Source organism: Cetorhinus maximus, chromosome 9, assembly GCF_964194155.1.
Source record: "Cetorhinus maximus chromosome 9, sCetMax3.hap1.1, whole genome shotgun sequence".
Lineage (NCBI taxonomy): Eukaryota > Metazoa > Chordata > Chondrichthyes > Lamniformes > Cetorhinidae > Cetorhinus > Cetorhinus maximus.
In genome coordinates this window covers 30,753,471-30,772,886 of record NC_135887.1, presented here as the reverse complement: position 1 = coordinate 30,772,886, position 19,416 = coordinate 30,753,471, and the positions used below count along the sequence as shown (strand labels likewise).

The window sequence follows — 19,416 nt, the reverse complement described above, 5'->3', positions numbered from 1 at the left end:
CCTGTTTAAGCAAGTCAGTATCCTATTTTCCTTCACTGATTGTATTCCATATGCGTTCCAAATACATTGATCTATCATGTAAAATAAGTCTCTCCTTATTTTCAGTCTTTCATCTCTTTCATTAATAGTGGTTTTGATTACTCTTCATTGTATACACCAGAGCAGTTTGAGGATTTTAGATTAATAATTTTAAAACCTGAAACATCTCTATCCCTAGAATAGAAACCTAAGAGTTCAAGATAGTCGGATAACTGGGTTAATTTTAACTCATAGTAGGAAATAGACGCAATCAATAGAAAGTAAAATTGAGAAGCTGATTGGATTGTGTATGTTTCCCACCGGCAGGCTGCATTAAAACTACCCCTCATATTTCAATACAGTGTCCTAACACATTCTTATCTTCAATTACTAAGATTGAAATGGGTACTTCATGTGTGTGAACGAACATTAGTATGAGAAATGATTAAATAAGAGCAGGTGCTAATTTTAAGAGAGGTGACCGCTAGATAGGGGAGGGCAACAAATTTGGAGATTGGGAGAATTTATTTGCTTTTGTACAATGTGTGTGGGTGCTGAATTCCTCATTGATTAGATGAGTTCCTTTGTATCAGGCTAATTCTGTTGTGTAAAACTGCAGATGATTCTTATCACAGCCTTAATATTTACACAAGTCATTATCCAGTGCACAATAGGTGTTACTCATGCGTTCCAACTAAGCCAAGAGCAAATAGCTTTTTGCACAAATAAGTTTACTGAATCAGCCAATGAATGATTACAGTATTTACATAGGAAAAGGTGTTTAGTGCAGTGACTTTGCTCAAATGACTCTATGGACTGTTTTCAATGTTCAATGCAATTGTGACCATCTAAAGAATGTACGGGAGGTCGAGTCCCTTTTGGCATCTGCAGCATGGAGATGATGTTGAGCTTGGACATTGGTTTGGCATAGTTAGAATAGTTCTGGGCATTACATTATAGGAGGGATGTTAGAGCTATAGGAAAGGTGGGGGGAGGATTCACAAGTGGTCGTATGAATATAAAGTTATAAAGAAAAGCTTGAAATTTAGGACTGTTTTTCACTGGAACAGAGAATGTTAAAAGGGAGCTTCAAAATTCTCAATGTATTTGAGAGGGTAAATAGCTAACAATTTTGCAACTTGTTGGTTAAATTAACTGGAATAAGACTAGAAGAATGAAAGGGACTAAGAATGAAAGGGGAAGTAAGAAAATGGTTTTACACTAGTGAATTGATAGAACATGGAACGTTTGATCATGAATTGAGGCAAATCATAGCATCAATTAAAATAGAATAGGTAATATATTTGACAACAGAGAATAGAGTAGAATATGGACGAAGGGCAGATAAATTGGATTATAATCGAACGATTCAGCAAAGGTATACAGGACTCCTAGGAGCCTCCTTTTAAAAAATAATTGCAGTCATCAAGGTGAGGAATCAACATCCTGGGGGGGTTACCATTGACTAGAAACTGAACTGGACCAGCCATATAAATACTGTGACTACAAGAGCATATCAGAGGCTAGGAATTCTGCAGAGTAACCCACCTCCTGACTCCCCAAAGCCTGCCACCATCTACAAGGCACAGATCAGGAGTATGATGGCATACTCTCCACTTGCCTGGATGAGTGCAGCTTCAGCAACACTCAAGAAGCTTGACACCATCCAGGACAAAGCAGCCCGCTTGATTGGCATCCCATCCACCACCTTCACCATTCACTCGCTCCACCACCAACACACAGTGGCAGCAGTGTGTACTATCTAAAATTTGCACTGCAGGAACTCACAAGGCCCCTTAGGGCACCTTCCAAACCTGCAACCTCTACCACCTGGAAGGACAAGAGCAGCAGATGCATGGGAACACCACCACCTCAAAGCCACACACCATCCTGCCTTGGAAATATATTGCCGTTCCTTCGCTGTTGCTAGGTAAAAATCCTGGAACTCCCTTCCTAACAGCTCTGTGGGTGTTCCTACACCACATGGACTGCAGTGGTTCAAGCAGGCAGCTCACCACCACCTTCTCAAGGGCAATTAGGGATGGGCAATAAATGCTGGCCCAGCCAGCGAAGCCCACACCCCATAAACAAATTTAAAAATAATTAATTGCGACAAACTCATTGTCAGGATTAAACATCTATTGGTTAGTATAACTCTGCGAGATGCAAAGTTAGACTCCAGCCCAGTTTTCTCAAATAATGTGTCTCATCCACTGCCTCAGAAGAGCATCCTCAACTTGCACCAGTTCTCTCAATCTTAAGTTCCAACAACAACAGATCCATCTGAGTGACATTACTGTTGAATTGGAGTTGTATCTTGTCAGGCCATTCTGACCAAAATCATTTTATATACACCTTACAGCTAGCAGACAGAGGACATTACTATTTCTTCAACCTGGGCTGGATTTGAACCTAGGTCCCAGACATTAAAAACAAGTGTCTATAACCAGAGGAAACAGATTTAAGTTAATTGGCAAAAAATCCAGGGGGAGGGAGCGAGGGGAAATATTTTTATGCAGTAAGTTGTTATTATGTCTGAAAAGATTGTGGAAGCAGATTAAATAGTAACTTTAAAAGGGAATTGGTTAAATACTTAAAGAGGAGAAATTTGCAGGCTAATGGTAAAATAGCAGAGAATAGAGGTAATTGGATAGCTTTTTCTAAGAGCCACCATGGGCACAATGGGCCAAATAGCCTTCTGCTGTGATGAAAGATCCTATGATTATTATGCCCATACATTTATTTGCACTTTTACATTTTGAAGGGGATGATCTCACTTTCTTGATTGAGGAGTTGTTTTAACTTTTCCCAGTAATGGCAATTGTACCATATTGGATCAGACCGCCCATTATACCCCTCTCCCAATTTACTTTTTCATTGACCATTGGCTCTTCAGAGTACTGTGGGATTCAGATATATACAAAGATAGAATTACATGAATATTACAATCGGAGCATAGGCCAGTTAGCCCCACAAGTCTCTGTTGGGAAGGTATAGCTTTCGCTTAATGTCTCCTCAGAAAGATAGCACCTTTGGCAATGCAGTGCTCTCTCCATGGTGCACTGAAGTGTCAGCCTTGATTATGTGCTAAATCAAGTCCTTGAATAGCGTCTGTACCCTTTTTGACTCCTGAATACATGCTACATAATGCAGAATTATTGGTAATTGTCTGCAGTTCTAATGAAGCAATAACAACTTGCATTTCTGTTGCACTTATTTGCGAAGATTGGGGAAATCTCCTATATTATGTATGGATATTCATGGCATAGGCGAGTGCTCCCAGATTAGGTAGAAACTGATTGGAGGCAGGGGTAAGGAGCAGAAGAAAACAAAGAAGGGGAAGAAGCTCTGTTGAAGTGGAGAATAAGAACATAAGAAATAAGAGCAGCATTGTACCACAGCACTGTGGATGTACCTAAACCACATGGACTGTAGCAGTTCAAGAAGGCAGCTCATCACCACCTTCTCAAGGGCAATTAGGGATGGGCAATAAATGCTGGCCTAGCCAGCAAAGCCCACATCTCATGAATGAATTTTTAAAAATAGGCCATTCAGCCACTCAAGCCTGCTCTGCCATTCAATAAAATCATTGCTGATCTGATTGTGGCCCTAACTCCACTTTCTTGCCTGCTGCCTATACCTTTGACTTCCTTGTAGATCAAAAATATATCTAACTCAACCTTGAATATATTCAATGACCCAGCCTCCACTGCTCCCTGGGGAAGAGAATTCCAAACACTAATGATCTTTGAGAGAAGAAATTCCTCCTTATATCCATCTTAAATGAGAGACCCCTTATTTTTAAACAGTGCCCCCTGGTTTTGGATTCCCCAACGAGAGGAAAAGTTTTCTCAGCATCTACCCTGTCAAGCTCTCTCAGAATCTTAAATGTTTCAATAAGATCACCTCTAATTCTTCTAAATGCCAATGTGTACAGGCCCAACCTGCTCAACCTTTCCTCATAAGACAAACACCACATCCCAGGAATCAGCCTAGTGAAATTTAACCAATTCTCTGAAATGCTTCCAATACAAGAACATCCCTCTTTAAATAAGGTGACCAAAACGGTACACTGTACTCTAGGGACAGGAATTTCCAGCCCCGCCCACTACCGGTATTGTCCAGTCCCGCTGAAAGTAAATGGACTTTTGGCTGGACTGCCGCATCCCATCGATGGGCCCTTCCACAGGAGGGCTGGAAAATCCCAGCTTGTGTGGTCGCACCAATCCCCTGTACAGTTGTAGCAAGATTCCCTATTTTATACTCCATACCCATTGCAATAAAGGCCAACATTCCATTGGCATTCCTAATTACTTTCTGTATCTGCATACTAACTTTTTATGATTCATGTGCAAAGACACCCAGATCCCTTTGTACCACAGCATTTTGCAGTCTCTCTCTTAAATAATATTCTGCTTTTCTATTCTTCCTGCCAAAGTGCACCTCACATTTTCTCACATTATAGTCAATTTGTCAATTTTTTGCCCAGTCACTTAACCTAGAGAGATCCCTTTGCAGACTCTTTATCTTGCTTTCCTACCTATCTTCATATCATCAGCAAATCTGTCTATAATACAGTCGGTCCCTTTATCCAAGTCATTCATATTGATCATAAATAGTTGATGCCCCAGCACTGATCCCTGTGGCACTCCATGAGTTACAGTTTGCCAAATTACCCATTTATCCTGACTTTCCTAATAGTTAGCCAGTCCTCTATTCATGCTAATATATCACCCCCATCACCATAAGCTCTTATCTTATGTAGTAACCTTTTATGTGGCACCTTATTAAATTATCAAATGTCTTTTGTAAATCCAAATGTACTGCATCTACTGTTTCCCCTTTATCCACCCTGCTTGTTACATCCTCAAAGAACTCTGATAAATTTGTCAAACATAATTTCCCTTTCACAGCACCATGTTGACTGTGCCTAATTTTATTATGATTTTCTAAATGTCCTACTACTATCTCATTAATATTGGATTCTAGCATTTTCCCAATGACAGATGTCAGGCTAACTGGCCTAACATTTCCTGCTTTCTGTCTTCTTAAGGAGATTTTTTTTTAGGGACGTGGAACTTGAAACTGAATTGAACCCGGCAAACCTCATTTCATGTAGGAGTCCAGTAGTCAGCAGAAAGAGGAGAGATTCATCCCTTTAACCTGGTCTTTATTTAAAGCAAGATCCCGGGGGTGAAAGGAATGGGCTAGCTCACTGTGCTACTCAGTCCTCGCAAATTATCTCCATTTTTGTTAATGTTATGATGCGGCAGATGATGTGCGCCAGGCAGATCAAACCCACGAGGGAAACTTGATCATGCAGTCACAACAATTTTGCAATTTGTATTTTATTTCGAGATGCATGCCCTGAATTCAGTAGTAATAAGTCCACCAAGACTCTAGAGGTTTTTAACAAAACTAAATTAAACATTTATTAACAAAGGAAAAGATTTCAAGCACACACACACATCTACAAATTACTACCATAATAACTCCTAAAAACCCCTAATTAATCTGGCTTCCAGTTACACCCCTGTTAAGGCAACAGTAAACAAAAAAAAAATTAGATTTTAAATAGATTCCAGCCAGTTAACACAATACCTTGGATAGTAGGATTCAAAATGGCTTTTCCCAGCATCGGTTTCTGTAGACAGCAGCTTAATGCACAACTACTTGGAGGCTTTTCACACTTCTACTAGGTCTTACAATGCCTTCCCTGACACATAGCCTCATTTCCCTTTATACATGTTTCTCCCTTTAAATGCAAATTCCATTGTTCCCATATGTCTTTGGAACTTTACTTTTCATAATATAAATCTATTCATGGTGCTAATATTGTCAATAGCCTTTGCAAAAAATAAAACACACAGCTTGGCCTAGTTTCTCTGGCTAGGTGTAACATCCTACCATCTCTTTGAAATTCAAAGTACCCTGATTTATCTAAAAATGCAAATTCTCCTCACTTTACCTTCTAAAACTTCAGCCATGTTTACGTATTTAGCATTTCAAACCTAGCTTCCTTTTGCCTCCAGACCAGCTGTCTTCAATTCAATTAAATCCCACACACGTATACACAAGAGAGAAACTATCTAAACCCCACTATTAACCTGCTTTTACAATAAGTCACAATAATATTATGAGAATTATTATACTTTTATGACAGTTAACCTAACCTTTGCTCCATCCTTTAGTTTACTCTTCTCTTGTTCAGTAGTTGCTTTGGTGGCATCTTAGTCATGAGGGGGCTCTTTTTTCTAGACTGAAGAAAAAATAAATTAGAAGCTAAAAGAAAAGTGAATGTGCAACGTTTACATTTACACTTTTTTGAAGATGTGGCTTACCAATCATGGGTCAGTCAGTAGTAGGCGAGACTCTAATTATGAGATTTAAGCACATGAAGGAGCTTGAGCATGTCAGGCTGCAATGAAAAGACTGGAAGACCTGTACAATATTGAGACTCCTTAAGATCTGCATTGCTGAACCTGGAAGGAGTGAAAAGGAAAAATACACAAAACTAAATGTAAAATGAGGAACTCTATTCAACTTCCTCATTCATTCACGGGGTGGTCTGTGTAAAGTTCTTGCATTATATCACCTCCTAGCAGTTTTGCTGGAACAGCCTCAACCGGAGTACTGTGTCCAATTCTGGGCACTGCACTTTAGGAGGGATGTGAAGATGTTGGAGAGGGTGCAGAAAATATTTATGAGAATGGTTCCAGGGATGAGGGACTTCAGTTATGTAGATAGATTGGCGAAGCTGAAGCTGTTCTCTTTAGAGAAGAGAAGGTTGGCAGGAGATTTGATAGAGATGTTCAAAATCATTAGGGGTCTGGACAGAGTAGATAGGGAGAGACCGTTCCCATTGGTGGAAGGGTTGAGATCCAGAGGACACCGATTTTAGGTGATTGGCAAAAGAACCAGAGGCGAGATGAGGAAAACCTTTGTGCAGCAAGTGGTTAGGATCTGGAATGCACTGCCTGAGGTGTTTTTTAAAATTCTTTCACAGGATGTTGGTGTCGTCAGCTAGGCCAGCATTTATTGCCCATCCATAATTGCTTCTTTGATGGGATGTGGGTTTCGCTGGCTGGGTCAGCATTTATTGCCCATCCCTAATTGCCCTTGAGAAGGTGATGGTGAGCTGCCTTCTTGAACCGTTGCAATCCATGTAGTGTAGCTACACCCACATTGCTGTTAGAAGGGAGTTCCAGGATTTTGACCCAGCGACAGTGAAGAAACGGTTGCGGGTTTGGAAGGTGCTGTCAAAGGAACCTAGGTGAATTCCTGCAGGGCATCTTGTAGATAGTACATACTGCTGCCAATGTATGTGAGTGGTGGAGGGAGTGAGTGTTTAAGCTGGTGGATGGGGTGCCAATCAAACAGGCTGCTTTGTCCTGGATGGTGTCTAGCTTCTTGAGCGTTGTTGGAGCTGCATGTATCCAGGCAAGTGGAGAGTATTCCATCACACTCCTGACTTATGCCTTATAGATGGTGGACAAGCTTTGGGGAGTCAGAAGGTGAATTACTTTCCACAGAATTCCCAACCTCTGACCTGCTCTTGTAGCCACAGTATTTATATAGCTGGTTCAGTTCAGTTTCTGGTCAATGGTAACCCTCAGGATGTTGATAGCATGGTGGAGGCAGATTGAAACATGGCTTTCAGAAGGAAATTGGATAATTATCTGAGGAGAAAAAAATTTGCAGGACTCTAGGAAAAGGCAGAGGACTTAGACTAGCTGAGTAGGTCTTACACAGAGCCAGCATGGACTCAACAAGCCAAATAGCCTCCTTCTGTGCTGTTACCATTCTATGATTCTATAATTCAGTGAATGCAAAATGAAGAAAATGACAGACATAAAGATTATCTGTTGTCTCCCTCTGTTACATTTAAGATTACAAGGCCATTCAGCAGAATATACTTCCCCTTTAATTGTAGATTCAACCTTGTCCACTGACAGTAGATCAACCGTATCAACTTGCTGTTGTTTGTTCAGAAAGGCATGAAGTGCATAAGCTAATACTGCTGTGTAGCTTTGAGCGTTTAATCCATTTATGATTCTTTTAGTTGCAAACAGGTGCCACAGCCACTGTCAGACAAAACCTTCAGCACCATCTCCTTCAAACCTGGCTTTAGACATGATGATATCAAACTGACAGTCTGGAAAAAACTGCAGAAGAGGATTTTACCAGGTGGGTTTGAATGATGGACTCAGTATCAGATGAGATCTAGTTGAGGGATCATGTTACCAGGTGAAATTATATAAAATAATCGTTTTCAATAGGTAAGAGTGAGTAAGGGCATCATGTGACCAGTTAACAGTGAGTAAAGAGATTGTCACCATGTAAGTTTGGTGCATCATTACAGATAGGACTTATAGATTAAGTTGTTTATCAGAAAATATATTTTTGTTAGTTCATGACCAACATTACCTCCAGAAGGAACAGGAGGTCACGGTGATAGGGTTATATAAAATAAGGTGTGATGAGGCTTGTGTGGAGCATAAACACTAGTCCAGTGTTGAATAACCTGCTTCTGTGCTGTAATTGCTATATAATGTGTAAGTCACAATCTCTCTGACTTTGTGTAAAATGGGTCATAACTGTTGACAGCCCATTTTCTTTCTCTGCTATTCTTATTTCCACAATGCTGCTCTCTTATCATTGCTGTGCCAAAATCCTCTAATTCCACCCCTGAACCCAATGTTGAAGCACCACCAGCACCAAGATTGCAGCAGTCCAAGGAGAAGGATCACCACCATCTTCTGAGGGATGGAGAAAAAAATATGCCAGTGTTGGACCCATCCCAAAGCAAATGATAGAAAAATAACACATGTAATGGTCTGTATCTACATGGGCTTGTGCAGTGCTGTTTCAAGTTTGAGAAAGACAATGCACCAAATGTGCCTGCATAATTTTAGCCACCACAAACAAGACAGTTTAAGGATGTGCCCTGAAGTGTTGCAATCCACATGAGTGTGGTGTACTGGTAGTTATGAATTCAGAGCAGCTTTATGCTGTATTCTTATGCTTGCTTATTCCAAACTCATTGTAGACTCTGGTCAGCAGAAGAGATTTTAATTAAGTGAATCTGTACTATATTCTACTCCAAGACCAGGAGTGAAATCCTGGTAGACTTTCCTCTCTGGGTACCCAGTAGGCATTGGAGGTTAGGTGATTGTCTATATTTTCCTCCCCCCGGCTATGTGAATGGGGCAGTTCCAGTCACAGGCTCATCTTGACTGGACCTTCTTCCAAAAAAATAAGGTAGCAAATTTGAGCCCAGCTGAGGGCCTGTATGAGTTAGGAAGCACCAGGAAATCCCAGTGGAATGCAATTGGGGTGAATACCTGACATTGCGTTTACTGTTTCTCCTTATGCCTCTTCCAAGAATCTCAACACTAACCAAGACAAAGCAGTCAGATTGATCCCCATCCATTCACTTCACCACCAGCACATTGTGCAGTGTGTATTGTTTGCAGGATACACTGCAGCAACGTGCCAAGGTTCCTTTGACAGCACACCCCAAAACCTGTGGCTTTCACCACTTAGAAGGTCAAGGGCAGCAGGTGCATGGGAACACCAACACATCCAAGTTCCCCTTCAAGTCATGCACCAACCTGACTTGGAAATATATTGCAGTCCGGTCATCAACTTTTAGGTCAAAATCCTGGAACACTCTACCTAACAGCACTCTAGGTGCCTTCACTACATGGGCTAATAAGAACATAAGAAGTAAAAGCAAGAGTAGACAATTGGGTCCCTTGAACCTGCTCCACCATTCAAAATGATCAAGACTGATCATCTGCCTCTGTGCCACTTTCTGCCCAATATCCATATCCCTTGATTTCCTGAGAGACCAAAAATTCATCTCTCTGCCTTAAATATACTCAACGTTGAAGCTCCTATAACCCTCTGGGATGGAGAATTCCAAAGATTCACAATCCTCTGAGTGAAGAATTTTCTCCTCATCTCAGTCCTAAATGATTGACCCCTTAACCTGATACTGTGCTGCCCCTATCAGAGTCCCCAGTCAGAAGAAACAATCGATCAGTGTCTACCCTATAAAGGCCCTTCAGAGTCTTGTATGTTTCAATGAGTTCACCTCTCATTCTCCAGACAGTATAAGCCCAATTTACTCAGCCTGTCATCATTGGACACCCCTGGGATAGATTTTGAGTAGATCTAGCAACTCAGGACTGGGCATCCATGAGGCACTGTGGGCCATCAGCAACAGCAGAATTGTACTGGAACACAATCTGTAACTTCATGGCCCGGCATAACCCCCACTATACCATTATCATCAAGCCAGGGGATCAACCCTGGTTCAATGAACAGTGCAGGAGGACGTGCCAGGAGCAGCACCAGGCATATCTTAAAATGAGGTGTCAACCTGGTGAGGCTATAATGCAGGACTACTTGTGTGCCAAACAGCATAAGCAGCAAGTGATAGACAGAGCTAAGCAATTGCACAACCAACGGATGAGATCTAAGCTCTGCAGTCCTGCCACATCCAGTCGTAAATGATGGTGGACAATTAAACAGCTCACCGGAGGAGGAGGCTCCATAAATATCCCCATCCTCAATGATGGAGGAGCCCAGCACATCAGTGCAAAAAATAAGGGTGAAACATTTGCTACAATCTTCAGCCAGAAGTGCCGAGTGGATGATCCATCTCGGCCTCCTCCGGAGGTCTCCAGCATCATAGATGCTAGTCTTCAGCCAATTCGATTCACTCCACGTGATATCAAGAAACGGCTGAAGGCACTGGATACTGCAAAGGCTATGGGCCCTGACAATATTCCGGCAATAGTACTGAAGACTTATGCTCCAGAACTTGCCGTGCCCCTAGCCAAGCTGTTCCAGTACAGCTACAACACTGGCATCTACCTGGCTATGTGGAAAATTGCCCAGGTATGTCCTGTATATAAAAAGCAGGACAAATCCAACCCGGCCAATTACTGTCCCATCAGTCTACTCGCCATCATCAGTAAAGTAATGGAAGGGGTCATCAATAGTGCTATCAAGCAGCACTTGCTTAGCTATAACCTGCTCTCTGATGCTCAGTTTGGGTTCTGCCAGGGCCACTCAGCTCCTAACCTCATTACAGCCTTGGTTCAAACATGAACAAAAGAGCTGAACTCCCGAGGTGAGGTGAGAGTGACTGCCCTTGATATCAAGGCTGCATTTGACTGAGTGTGGCATCAGGAGCCCTAGCAAAACTGGAGTCAATGGGAATGAGGGGGAAAACTCTCCACTGGTTGGAGTCACACCTAGCACAAAGGTTGTGGTTGTTGGAGATCAGTTATCTCAGCTCTAGGACATAACTGCAGGAGTTCCTCAGGGTGGTGTCCTCAGCCCAACCATCTTCAGCTGCTTCACCAATGACCTTCCTTCCATCATAAGGTGAGAAGTGGGGATGTTCGCTGATGATTGCACAATGTTCAGCACTATACACAACTCCTTAGATACTGAAGCAGTCCATGTCCAAATGCAGCAAGACCTGGACAATATCCAGGCTTGGTAGAACAAGTGGCAAGTAACATTCACGCCATATAAGTGTAAGGCAATGACCATCTCCAACAAGAGAAAATCCAACCATCGCCATTGATGTTCAATGGCACTACCATCGCTGAACACCCCACTGTCGACATCCTGGGGGTTACCATTGACCAGAAACTGAACTGTCTAGCCATATAAATACTGTGGCTACAAGAGAATGTCAGAGGCTAGGAATCGTGCGATGAGTAACCCACCTCCTGACTCCCCAAAGCCTGTCCACCATCTACAAGGCACAAGTCAGGAGTGTGATGGAATACTCCCCACTTGCCTGGATAAGTGCAGCTCCCAAAGCATGCAAGAAGCTTGACAACTGTCCAGGACAAAGCAGCCCACTTGATTGGCACCACATCCACAAACATTCACTCCCTCCACCACCGACGCACAGTAGTAGCAGTGTGTACCATCTACAAGATGTACTGCAGGAATTCACCAAGGTTCCTTCAACAGCACCTTCCAAACCCCCGACCGCTATCATCTAGGACAAGGGCAGCAGATAGATGGGAACACCACCACCTGGAAGTTCTCCTCCAAGTCACTCATCATCCCGACTTGGAAATATATCACCATTCCTTCACTGTCGCTGGGTCAAAATCCTGGAACTCCCTTCCTAACAGCACTGTGGGTGTACCTACACCACATGGATTGCAGCGGTTCAAGAAGGCAGCTCACCACCACCTTCTCAAGGGCAACTGGGGATGAGCAATAAATGCTGGTCCAGCCAGCAAGCCCACATCCCATGAATGTATAAAAAAAATTCCATGAACCAATCTAGTGAACCTTCGCTGTACCACCTCCAAAGCAAGTATGTCCTTTCTTAAATATGGAGATGAAAACGACACACAGTACTCCAGGTGCTGTCTCATCAAAGCTGCATACAATTGTAGCAAGATTTTTTTTTGAAATTGTACTTTATTCATAAAATATCTGGAAGAACATTTCAAAACATTTCAAAATCACCATCACAAAAGTACAATCAGATTCAACTTTACACATGGATCACAACGTGTATCAATACAATCAATGAATATTACAATCATTTCAATATGGTCAATGCAGACAATCAGGCAATGGTAAAAACGAAAAACTACTGCGAATGCTGGAAATCCAAAACAAAAACAGAATTACCTGGAAAAACTCAGCAGGTCTGGCAGCATCGGCGGAGAAGAAAAGAGTTGACGTTTCGAGTCCTCATGACCCTTCAGCAGAACTGAGTAAAGTTAGGAGAGGGGTGAAATATAAGCTGGTTTAAGATAGGGGGAGAGAAGTTGGGGGGGTGGTAGTAGGGACAAGCAAGCAGTGATAGCAGATAATCAAAAGATGTCACAGACAAAGTAACAAAGATGTGTTAAAGGTGGTGATATTATCTAAGAGAATGTGCTAATTAAGAATGGATGGCAGGACACTCAAGGTACAGCTCTAGTGGGGGTGGAGTGGAAAGACTGACAGGGCATTACAGATTTAAAAATAATGGAAATAGGTGGGAAAAGAAAAATCTATATAAATTATTGGAAAAAACAAAAGGGAGGGGGAAGAAACGGAAAGGGGGTGGGGATGGGGAGGGAGTTCAAGATCTAAAGTTGTTGAATTCAATATTCAGTCCGGAAGGCTGTAAAGTGCCTAGTCGGAAGATGAGGTGCTGTTCCTCCAGTTTGCGTTGGGCTTCACTGGAACAATGCAGCAAGCCAAGGACAGACATGTGGGCAAGAGAGCAGGGTGGAGTGTTAAAATGGCAAGCGACAGGGAGGTTTGGGTCTTTCTTGCGGACAGACCGCAGGTGTTCTGCAAAGCGGTCGGCCAGTTTATGTTTGGTCTCTCCAATGTAGAGGAGACCACATTGGGAGCAACGAATGCAGTAGACTAAGTTAGGGGAAATGCAAGTGAAATGCTGCTTCACTTGAAAGGAGTGTTTGGGCCCTTGGACAGTGAGGAGAGAGGAAGTGAAGGGGCAGGTGTTGCATCTTCTGCGTGGGCATGGGGAGGTGCCATAGGTGGGAGTTGAGGAGTAGGGGGTGATGGAGGAGTGGACCAGGGTGTCCCGGAGGGAACGATCCCTACGGAATGCCGCCGGGGGGGGGTGAAGGGAAGATGTGTTTGGTGGTGGCATCATGCTTGGAGTTGGCGGAAATGGCGGAGGATGATCCTTTGAATGCGGAGGCTGGTGGGGTGATAAGTGAGGACAAGGACAAGCCTCCGCATTCAAAGGATCATCCTCCGCCATTTCCGCCAACTCCAGCATGATGCCACCACCAAACACATCTTCCCTTCACCCCCCCCCCAGCGGCATTCCGTAGGGATCGTTCCCTCTGGGACACCCTGGTCCACTCCTCCATCACCCCCTACTCCTCAACCCCCACCTATGGCACCTCCCCATGCCCACGCAGAAGATGCAACACCTGCCCCTTCACTTCCTCTCTCCTCACCGTCCAAGGGCCCAAACACTCCTTTCAAGTGAAGCAGCATTTCACTTGCATTTCCCCTAATTTAGTCTACTGCATTCGTTGCTCCCAATGTGGTCTCCTCTACATTGGAGAGACCAAACATAAACTGGGTGACCGCTTTGCAGAATACCTGCGGTCTGTCCGCAAGAAAGACCCAAACCTCCCTGTCGCTTGCCATTTTAACACTCCACCCTGCTCTCTTGCCCACATGTCTGTCCTTGGCTTGCTGCATTGTTCCAGTGAAGCCCAACGCCTTAAACCAGCTTATATTTCACCCCTCCCCTAACTTTACTCAGTTCTGCTGAAGGGTCATGAGGACTCGAAACGTCAACTCTTTTCTACTCCACCAATGCTGCCAGACCTGCTGAGTTTTTCCAGGTAATTCTGTTTTTGAATCAGACAATGGTATTGGAGTTATCAACATAAATCATGTTGCACTCTGAGGTGCTTCAATACAATTATAATACAATTAGTATTCACTGCATACATTCATTTTGAGCTGTACAGCCCAAGGGGCTCTCGACAGTTCCCAGTCCCTCGGTGCACTGTGGCAGAATGGTCTTAGACAGCGACCTTTCCCCACTGCGCCTTTGCGGCGGCTGCCCCAAGCTTTAGCGCGTCCCTCAGCACGTAGTCCTGGACCTTGGAATGTGCCAGTCTGCAACACTCGGTCAGGGACAACTCTTTGCGCTGGAAGACCAACAAATTTTGGGCAGACCAAAGAGCGTCTTTCACTGAGTTGATGATCCTCCAGCTGTAGTTGATGTTTGTCTCGGTGTGTGTCCCTGGGAACAGCCCGTGGAGCACAGAGTCCTGTGTCACAGAACTGCTCGGGATGAACCTCAACAGAAACCACTGCATCTGTCTCCAGACCTTCTTTGCAAAGGCACAATCCACAAGGAGGTGAACAACGATCTTGTCCCCACCACAGCCACCTCGAAGGCAATGTGCGGAGGGGGTGAGACTCCTGGCGTGTTGGAAGGGTCTGACGGGGAGGGCCTTTCTCACCACCAGCCAAGCTACATCTTGGTGCTGGTTGGAAAGTTCTGGCAGTGAGGTATTCTGCCAAATGACTTTGACAGTCTGCTTGGGGAACCATCCCACAGGATCCACCCTCTCCTTTTCCTGCAGGGCCTCTAAGGCGTTACGAGCTGACCACTGCCTGATGGACTTGTGGTCAAAGGTGTTTCTCTGCATAAATTTTTCCACGAGTGACAGGTGGTACGGCACGGTCCAACTACTTGGAGCGTTCCGCGGCAGCGTGGCCAGACCCATCCTTCGCAACACCAGGGACAGGTAGAACCTCAGCACGTAGTGACACTTGGTGTTTGCGTACCAAGGGTCTACGCACAGCTTGATGCAGCATACAATTGTAACAAGATACTCCAATCTCCTAGTAATAAAGGCCAACATGCCATTTGCCTTCCTAATTTCTGCAGCAGTTCAAGAGAAAAATTCTTCTCAGATGCAACTAGGGATGGGCAATAAATGTTGGGGTTGCCAGCTGTACTCCAAAGATGAATTTTAAAATAAAACAATATACCAACATGCACCCCATTTTAGCACCCCAGAAGGATGGGCATTGAGGCATGATATCCCAATTTGCATAACTAGTGGTGAAATGTAAATCCATAAAATCGAAGCCTAGAATTTAATGTTTATCTTCTGAATTCAGGCTGAATGTTTTCTCCGTGTAGATTGATTACTCTATGGAATTATTTCTCTGATTTCTTTCAGAACCAGAGGAATTAAAATTGGATCCAAGCACCGCACACCCAATTCTGATTATAACCAACAGTAGCACCAGGGTAGAATGTGGAACATACCTCAAGCGCTTGTCAATAATACAGGAGCGATTTGACTACAACACCTGCATCCTCGCCAACAAAGGCTTTTCCTCGGGCAAGCACTATTGGCAAGTGATTGTCAACGATAAAATGAAGTGGCGCCTTGGTGTCATCAAAGGGACTACCGCCCGCAAAGGAAAGCTAAATAAAACTCCGGAGAATGGAGTCTGGATGATCGGAGTGAAGGAAGGAAAGATTTATGAGGCGTACAAGAATCCCAAAATCCAACTTTCACTATTTGTGAGGCCGCGTAAGATTGGCGTGTTCCTGGATTATGAGGGAAGGCGACTCTCGTTCTACAATGTGGATAATCCTGATGAGTTGAGCTTAATCTACACTTTTGATGCAGACTTTCAGGGGAAGATTTATCCAATTTTTGACCTTTGCTGTGTTGACAGAAGTGACTTGGCACCTATCACACTTTGCCGTGTATAAACGCCTCCAACCACACAGCAAGAAGCATCATGTATAGCCTGTAACTTCACTATGATATCATGACAGCTATTTTGTTGTCATAATTACTGCCACCTGATTTTGTAACACGGTTCACCCAATGAAAGGCAGAACTTAGTTTTCAAATGACTAGCAGATCTCCTGCGTGATCTGAAACATGGTTGTAATGTTTAGCTGTAAGATGAACCTCTGTTTAATGGAGCCTATCCCTTTATGGCTACCGATCTGTGTGGGGCGCTAGTTTTGCATAAACTGTCAAAATGCTCGGAAAGTGTTAAGGTCAAAGAGAAGGCAATTAACTTGGTAAATTTCTGGTTCCAGGTCAAAAGAACCAATCATGAAAGGTTTGGCTTTCTATCTCATTTTTTCAAGATTATTTCCATCTGTAACAAAGAATGATATCTGATACGTGGTGTCTATTGGGTGACATTTGGAATATAACAGGAGTGTGAGAGACGTGTTGGATGCAAGCTATTTGTCAAATATTATACATTGAATCCTGTAATCATATCATAAAATCTTATGGCACATAAGGAGACATTTAAACCATTTTACCTGTGCCAATTCTTTGAAAGAGCTATTCAGTTAGTCCCAATCTCTTCTTTTCCCATAGCCCTACTAATTTCTTCCCTTCAAGAATATATCCAATTCCTGTTATAGTTGAATCTGTTCCACTGTCCTTTCAGGCAGTGCATTCCAGATCATAATAACCTGATGCGTAAAATAATTTCTCCTCATCGTGCCTCTAGCTCATTTGCTAATTACCTTAATCCTGTGTCCTCTGGTTACCAGCCTTTCTGCAAGTAGAAACAGTTTCTCCTTATTTATTCCATCAATACCTCTATTAAAACTCCTCTTAACTTTTTCTTCTCAGAGGAGAATGCCTCCAACTTCTCTAGTCTCTCCATGAATCTGAAATCCCATACCCCTGGTATCATTCTAGTAAATCTCCTTTCCACCCCCTCTGAGGCCTTGACACCTTTTCTAAAGTGTAGTGCCTAGAAATGTACATAATACTCCAGGTGAGGCTTATCTCGTGATTTGTAAAGGGGTGGTATAATTTACATGCTTATGTACTCTATACCTCTATTTATAAAGCCAAGGATACCATGGCTGGGATTTTCAATAGGAGGCAGGGTTAGGACCCATTGTGGGTGGATATTGAAAATTGAGGTCCTGGAGGTTGTCTCCAGTTCCTGACACCTTTGGGATTGTCTTGGATTTTCCAAAGGATAGTGGGAGGGAGGGAAGCTTCCTGATGCTAATTAACATCTCCTATCTTTTTGAGGGGCCTATGTAGACCAGGATTGAATTTTCAAAAGGTTGGGTCCTGGAGGTTCTCAGTGCCACTCACTGGGTGCCGAGCTTGCCCCTTGTACAATTAGGCCATTTACATTTAAAAATCACGTCGTGGTAGCGATGCATATCGGGCCCGGGGTTGTGACCTGGAACACATCCAGGTGTTGGATTCCCAACTCCAATTGAAAAACTGGCCCCATGTGACTGATTTTACAGCCTTATCAGCTTGTCTTGTCACTGTCAAAGATTTCTGTACATAAATTCTCAACGTGTCTGTTCTTGCACCCTCTTTAAATTGTACCAATTAGTTTATATTGCCTCTCCGTATTCTTCATACCAAATTGCACCATGTCATACTTCTCTGTTAAATTTCATCTGCCATGCAGATGAATTTCACCAGACTATGTTCTCCTGAAGTTTGCTACTATCCTCCTCACTGTTCATGAGATTTCTGCAAACTTTGAAATTGTGTCCTGTATACCCAAGCCTGGATTGTTAATATATATCAAAAAAGACAAAGCCCTGGGGTGCACCATTGTTTATTTTCACCCGGTCTGAAGAACAACAGTTCACCACTACTCTGTGCTTTGTGTCACTTAAACAATTCCACATTGATGCTGTCACTGCCTCTGTAATCCCATCTCACATAGATATTAGAATGATATAATGGCTGTGGAATGGAAGATGCTACAACCTTGAGCATCCAGTGTCAAAATCAAAAATATTTATTTGCATGCTGGCTTTCGCTATTGTTAAACAATGTCCTTCCAATCTGCTGTATAAAGCATATGGAATTTGTTCTAAAAATTGCAATTAATTAAAAGAGAACTAAATGTTCCTAACTGCTGCTCCATTGCCTTATAAAGGTGAGTAGCAGAAAATTAATTAATAAAATCAATGACTGCAAATATAATCAAACTACAGTAGCACTTTGTACTGTTTTCCACCTATTGTACTCCTCAGAGCACACAGTGCAGATCATTGGCTGTTGTGGGAAATGGAAGTATTACAGGGTGACGTGGTGGGTGTAGTGGTATTGGCACTGGACTAATCCAGAGACCCAGGGTAATGCTCCAGAGTCCTGGGTTCAAATTCCACCACGGCAGATGGTGGAATTTGAATTCAATTAATAAAAACTTGGAATTAAAAGTCCAATGATGACCATGAAACCATTGTTGATTCACCAAAGCTCTGTAGGGAAGGAAATCTACCTCTGAAGAAGAGTCATATGGACTCTGCCTTTCTCTCCACAGATGCTATTAGACCTGCTGAGTTTTTCCAGCATTTTCTGTTTTTGTTTTAGATTTCCAGCATCCGCAGTATTTTGCTTTTATCTTAAGGAAATCTACCGTTCTTACCTAGTCTGACCTACATGTGACTCCAGATCCATAGCAATGTGGTTGACTCTTAAATGTCCTCTGAAATGGCCTAGAAAATCACTCAGTTATATCAAACGACCACAAAACCTAAAAGGAATGAAACCGGATGGACCACTCGGCATCGACCTAGGCACTGGAAGCAACAACAGCATACCCAGCTCTGCCAACCTGGCAAAGTCCTCCTTACTAACACCTGGGGGCGGCTTGTGCCAAAATTGGGAGAGCTGTCTCACAGACTGGTCAAGCAACAGACTGGCATAGTTGAATTCACGGAATTATACCTTACAGATGATGTCCCAGACACTGCTATCACCATCCCTGGCAGGACAGACTGGGCAGAGGTGGTGGCACAGTGGTATACAGTTGGAAGGGAGTTGCCCTGGGAGTCCTCAACATCAACTCTGGACCTGATGATGTCTCATGGCA

At 43.2% G+C, this 19,416-nt stretch overlaps 1 protein-coding gene across 1 annotated transcript in view; it reads left to right on the top strand.

The window, feature by feature from the left end:
• The window catches only part of LOC144684538 (E3 ubiquitin-protein ligase TRIM50-like), a 34,702-nt gene extending 17,213 nt beyond the window's left edge, over positions 1–17,489 (top strand). The window contains exons 5-6 of the mRNA XM_078548426.1: positions 8,081–8,205; positions 15,750–17,489. Coding sequence (XP_078404552.1) covers positions 8,081–8,205; positions 15,750–16,294 — 670 coding nt within the window. The 3' untranslated portion in view covers positions 16,295–17,489. The remainder of the gene's footprint in view (positions 1–8,080; positions 8,206–15,749) is intronic.
• The last annotated feature ends 1,927 nt before the right edge of the window (positions 17,490–19,416 follow it).